Genomic DNA, 5,685 nt, shown 5'->3' with positions numbered 1-5,685 from the left:
AAAGCGGCCGCCTCTCCGCCGTCGTCCAAAGGGGGGGTCGCGGCCGAAAAGAGGAAAAGCTGCTCCGGGACGACCTGTCACCTGCAGTTTTTCAGCGAGGCGCCCCAAGACAGCCCGAGCCCTGTTTGACTAACGGGCAGAAAATGATTCCCCCATCAGCTTCCTCCTAGGAAGAGGAAGAAACGCCAGAGCGAGCGAGCCAAGCGCAAAGTCAGAAATTCTCCGCTACGTGCAATAAAGTTGGTCGCGTTAATGCGTTGAATAAACGTCGTGAAACGTTCTTTGCGGTATTTCTCCTCCTTAGCGATGGCTATGCCTGTGACAGTTACTTTAAGAATTAGCAATCGGGCAGTAGATTAAAGATGCCAAGAGATTAAAAGCTTTGCTGTTTTGTTGTTTTGGGTTTTTTTCTTAGAAATAATAAAATTGAGGGTTCTCTTGAAGTGTTGCAAAGCAGAAGAGTTTGCCTCTCTAGTTTATTTGCAAATAAAGGTCCCGATTACTAACACTTAAAAGTACCGAAGGAGAAATTTGCTAATTACACATCATCCACACGAACCCCCCAAACTGTCAGATTAGTAGCGTGCCAGCGTGTTTCCAGTCGCTCGCATCGCACCCTTCACTAAACGCAGCTCGTTACCAGAGCTCGCTATACCATAAACCCTCCAGGTTTGAAATTGATACTTATACTGCGTCTCAAAAAGCAGCTGAACATCCACTCCTCACTACGTATTGGAGCGCATAGAAAAACGAAGCAAAGAATTGGCAGACGAGATTTACCGTTCATATCTGCTCGGTGGTTTCTGGAGAGAACGCGAAAAAGACCTGACAGATAACGTTTAGCGATTGATTCTCCCTTCGTAAAGGTACAAACACAAAAAGCAAGGCAGAAACAATGCCGAAATACATTAAACCTCAAAATCGATTAGAGCCCGTCAGAAGACCTTTTAAAACAATACATATCGTGGAGTTTTGCGTAATATTTTATTCCAAAGGACACTAAATTTGCCGTGAATTTGCTGCCTTGGTCACCGGCTAGTTCACGAGAGGGAAAAAAAAAAAAAACCACCCACAAGCAAAAAACCAACTTCTCCCTTGCAGAGCTATAGACAACTATCAGGAGGAAAAGGACAGCATGATGTGCCGCCAAGTGTGAGTTAATGAATTTACGCCTCTGCTCCCGCAGGAGCGAGCCCGGTCCGTAGCTCCCTGGCTGATGGATCCCCATTAATACACCTGCATTCCCGGCCCGGCTGTGGGGCGGCACGCAGGGATTCAGTGCGGAGCGGCACACTTTTGCCAAGTCCTTTCGAAACGCCAATACCCTTCAAGTTACACCCAAAGGAGAGCGATTTCTCTTGATTTCCGAGCGTACAGATCAGCGGGGCGGTTTGGTTTGGGTTTGGTGGTGGTGGTTTTTTTTTCCTGCCAGTAACCTTCTACCTTTCTATATGTGCCTGCGTGTGCGTGCGTGTGTGTGTCTGTGTATACATATCTATCTCCTAGAGAGGGATTAATTAGCCGGGTTTGAGCTGAAAGAGGCTGCAGTGACGAGCCCAGTGGCGATTGGCCGCCGGCTTGCCTGGCCCTGCCTTTATAATTTCCACACGAGTGCATCTGGGCTCTTATACAAACCAACAGCCAGCTTCTTCTGACATATACACACACACACGGCACTTTTTTCCACCATCTGATTAACCACCCCGCACACACACAGTGATTACTACGGGAAAACATAAATAAATACGAAGAGGTTTTATTATTTTGACTACTGGAAGCCTTCGCTGTGTCTCAGTGCAACTTTTGTTTTTCTTGCTGCTGGGGGAAGGTGCAGCTCTCGATGCTTTCCTCTCACTCACGGACCCCCCTCCCGCCACACACACTTCAAGACGGCTGATCTAAAAAAGCAGGAAGAGAGCATCTGAGGAGCAGCAGCCCCAGCGCATTTTTGAAAAACATTTGTTACATTTCAGAGTGCGGCAGCCTTTTTCTCCTCTGAAGTTGGCTCCAGCCTTAGCAGCCGCATTGGATCCCACAGCCTATTGCGAGACTCCGGTATACAATCCGGATCTCTGCCCCAACATGATCGCGGCCCAGGCCAAGCTGGTGTATCATCTGAATAAATACTACAACGAGAAATGCCAAGCCAGGAAAGCTGCCATCGCCAAAACCATCCGAGAAGTCTGCAAAGTGGTGTCGGACGTGCTGAAGGAGGTGGAGGTGCAGGAGCCGCGCTTCATCAGCTCCTTGAACGAGATGGACAATCGCTACGAGGGCTTGGAAGTCATCTCCCCCACGGAGTTCGAAGTCGTGCTGTACCTGAACCAAATGGGGGTTTTCAACTTCGTGGACGACGGCTCCTTGCCGGGCTGCGCTGTGTTAAAGTTAAGCGACGGGCGCAAGAGGAGTATGTCCCTCTGGGTGGAGTTCATCACGGCGTCTGGCTACCTCTCCGCTCGCAAAATCCGGTCCAGATTTCAGACTCTGGTGGCTCAAGCCGTGGATAAGTGCAGTTACAGAGACGTGGTAAAGATGGTGGCGGACACCAGCGAAGTGAAGCTGAGGATCAGGGATAGGTACGTCGTGCAGATCACCCCGGCGTTCAAATGCACGGGGATCTGGCCGCGGAGTGCTGCCCACTGGCCGCTTCCCCACATCCCCTGGCCGGGACCCAACAGGGTGGCGGAGGTCAAGGCGGAAGGCTTCAACCTCTTATCCAAGGAGTGCCACTCGCTGGCCGGCAAGCAGAGCTCGGCCGAGAGCGATGCCTGGGTGCTGCAGTTCGCCGAAGCCGAGAACAGACTGCAGATGGGCGGCTGCAGGAAGAAATGCCTCTCCATCCTCAAAACCTTACGGGACCGTCACCTGGAGCTGCCGGGCCAGCCCCTGAATAATTATCACATGAAGACTCTGGTTTCCTACGAATGCGAAAAGCATCCCCGGGAATCGGACTGGGACGAGTCGTGCCTGGGGGACCGGCTCAACGGGATTTTACTGCAGCTCATCTCCTGCCTCCAGTGCAGGAGGTGCCCGCATTACTTCTTGCCCAACTTAGACCTCTTTCAGGGCAAACCTCACTCGGCCCTGGAAAACGCGGCCAAACAAACGTGGCGACTGGCTAGGGAAATACTTACCAACCCGAAAAGTTTGGAGAAACTTTAGGGGGTAACTATAAAACCGGCCCGACCGAGAAATCTGCTTATTTCCCTATGAAGTTTCAGCTGCCTGTTCGAAAAGTCAAATATTTCCACTTGACAATGCAAATAATATTCTCTTTTAAAAAGGAATATAGCTTAGGCTCTTCACAAAGAAAAGCAAATAAGAACAGCAAGGATCGTTCCTCTTATCTTCGTCACAGTTTTGCAGTTCCCCGTGGGGGAAAATAAAAATAAAAGAGAGAGAGAAAAAAAGTACGTTACCTGGGAAGGAAAATTGGCCGTAATTTAACACGATTGTGACCATTCTGCCTAGAAACGGTACCAACGGATTATAACAAACCCCGGTATTTTTATGTAAACCCTCTGTGAGTAAAAGCTATTTGGATATGCCACCTGAACAAACCCTAATGTACCTTTTAATTTGTATCAAATATTGTGATCTCACATTGTCTTTGAAATTGTGGATGTTGGTGTTTTGTGATTTGGTGAACAGAAGTTAAATTGCCATTTTGGATACTTCAAGGACATTTTCTGCTAAAGAGAAGATACCATTTAAAAAGGTAGATTTTATCATGGTACTTTTGTTAATTGTCTTTTGAAGTGTCTGAACTTAACAAGTTTACATTTTTCGTTTCATATATATTGCTTGTTCTATTTCTAACATTCCATAAATATACTTGAAATGTTATTTAAATATATTCAAAAGAAATTTGGATTCTGCTTATATAATAACGCTTGAATATTGGAATTATATATTTGAAAATGCACTTGAAATACACTGGATAATTACCTTTTGTGATTTAGATTTTAATTTCTGTTGCTGATTTATTTAATTACAAGCTAATAAATGAAGTAAAATGCACATGGGTAAGCGTTTCAATACTGAATCAAGTTTTCTACTTGAAAAAACAGAGGCAGCTATGTTTTGTGAATTTTGCCTTTCTGTGGATAGTTGCTTTAACCCTGTAAAGCAGAAAACTTAGAGGCAGCTGCCTGATTTTGCATTTTGAATAGTTTTGTAAAACAGCAAAATATTGGTGGTACAAACAAATTAGAATTTAGCTCCAGATGACCATCAGCTACTGTCAGACACCGATGTAGTTATTAATGCAGTACCACTTCTTCAGTGCCAGAAAAGAAATCTATTTTCGAAAGGTTTACTATATGGCGCTAAATGTGTTTCTGCTCGGTTTTAAACAAAGCTGAGGAAACACAACATATCCCTGAAGCAGTCAGTGTACTGAGTAAGCAGTGAGGCTGATAAAACTAGCATTTTGGCGCGAGCAGTAATAAAGAAGAAAATAAAATTTATAGGTGAAAAGTTCAAGCCGGCACCAATAAAGTGAACAACAATATTACTTCTGACCTACAAAACCGTTATGGATGTGATAAGATTGCCAGTTGCACTCCCAGAAATCAAGCCCCTGCGCTCCCAGGGCATTCAGAGGGAATAACATGTGCATGCCTACAAAACTGCGAGCGATCCAAAATTGCTCATGTGTACTGCAACGCCTGGTCCTTCTCGGTATGCATTTCTTTAAAGCGGCTTTAAAATCGAAACGCAAAATAACAACGCGGATTTTGGTTAGTACCCTAACAGTCAACAAGTGCTGAAAGAGGCCGATCGCCTGTGTAACACCCACTAGCAACTCTTTCCAGAGGAAAACCGTTATACCCATCGATTCTGACAGAATCTCTCTCTCTTTTTTTTTTTTTTTTTTTTTTCCCCAGCACTGCGAAGAAAGTTCCGAGTTTGAGAAATGATTCGTCAAAGAGAAATCACCTTATTACAAACATATTCAGACGAGGTCGCTAGCATTTTCTTGGAAATTATTTATGATATTTCTGCAGGAAAAAAAAACCCAACCCAACAAAAAAACAACACCCAACCCCAACGTCTCTGTAAAAGTACCTCCCCTGTTTTCTCTCTTCTAACATTTTCCAGCGCAGTAACAAAGAAATAAAGCAACAGCGATAAGAATGAAGAGAGAGATGCGGGCGAGAGGAGCGCCCTGTAACACACGTCCCTTCCGCGTGTCCCCCTCCTCCCCCCGGGGCAGCCCCCCGCTTCGTCCCCGCGGGGAGGAACCCACGCAAAGGTTTCTGCTCAAGTCACGCACCCCTGCTCTGTCGCGGCTGGGCTGGAGGTTTTCGTTCCCCCCGCCTTTTTTTTTTTTTTTCTTCTAGAAAATAAGCATTAACTTGCATTTCAGCAGAGTGTTTACTCAATTGCGCCGTGTTTTCTTACACGGGAACTAACGTTCTTGAAATAACGGGATTCTCCGATATCCTCGGAAAGGGTAAAGCCCTGCGCTGTGCCTGGGGAAGGCGGCGGGCTGGGACTGCCTCTTCCTCCAGGGATTTCAGAGCAATTGGCTTAACTGCTAAATCTGACCACGTTCATACAAAGGCACCGAGCGAAAGGCTGCTGGAAAACGCGCACGCTGCCGTAATAGAGGATTTAACATCATTAATACATTGCGCTTTTTTTTTTTTTTTTTTTTTTTTTTTTAGATAATGGAGCCGC

At 46.0% G+C, this 5,685-nt stretch overlaps 2 protein-coding genes across 2 annotated transcripts in view; one reads left to right on the top strand and one right to left on the bottom strand.

Moving 5' to 3' along the window:
* Window positions 1-5,685, bottom strand: part of NBEA (neurobeachin) — a 515,614-nt gene that overhangs the window by 163,438 nt on the left and 346,491 nt on the right. Inside the window, exons 43-46 of the mRNA XM_009888422.1 lie at window positions 2,449-2,709; window positions 2,062-2,319; window positions 1,171-1,306; window positions 201-316 (exon numbers count right to left, since the gene is read on the bottom strand). Coding sequence (XP_009886724.1) covers window positions 201-316; window positions 1,171-1,306; window positions 2,062-2,319; window positions 2,449-2,709 — 771 coding nt within the window. The remainder of the gene's footprint in view (window positions 1-200; window positions 317-1,170; window positions 1,307-2,061; window positions 2,320-2,448; window positions 2,710-5,685) is intronic.
* Window positions 1,872-3,396, top strand: MAB21L1 (mab-21-like 1 (C. elegans)). Its single transcript, XM_009888393.1, has one exon. It carries the CDS (start codon window positions 2,083-2,085, stop codon window positions 3,160-3,162), a length of 1,080 nt encoding a protein of 359 aa, XP_009886695.1. The 5' UTR covers window positions 1,872-2,082; the 3' UTR covers window positions 3,163-3,396.

This window comes from Charadrius vociferus, unplaced genomic scaffold (genome assembly GCF_000708025.1).
Source record: "Charadrius vociferus isolate BGI_N301 unplaced genomic scaffold, ASM70802v2 scaffold16, whole genome shotgun sequence".
NCBI lineage: Eukaryota > Metazoa > Chordata > Aves > Charadriiformes > Charadriidae > Charadrius > Charadrius vociferus.
Note: the sequence above shows the minus strand (reverse complement) of the source record. Positions and strands in the feature narration are given on the sequence as shown.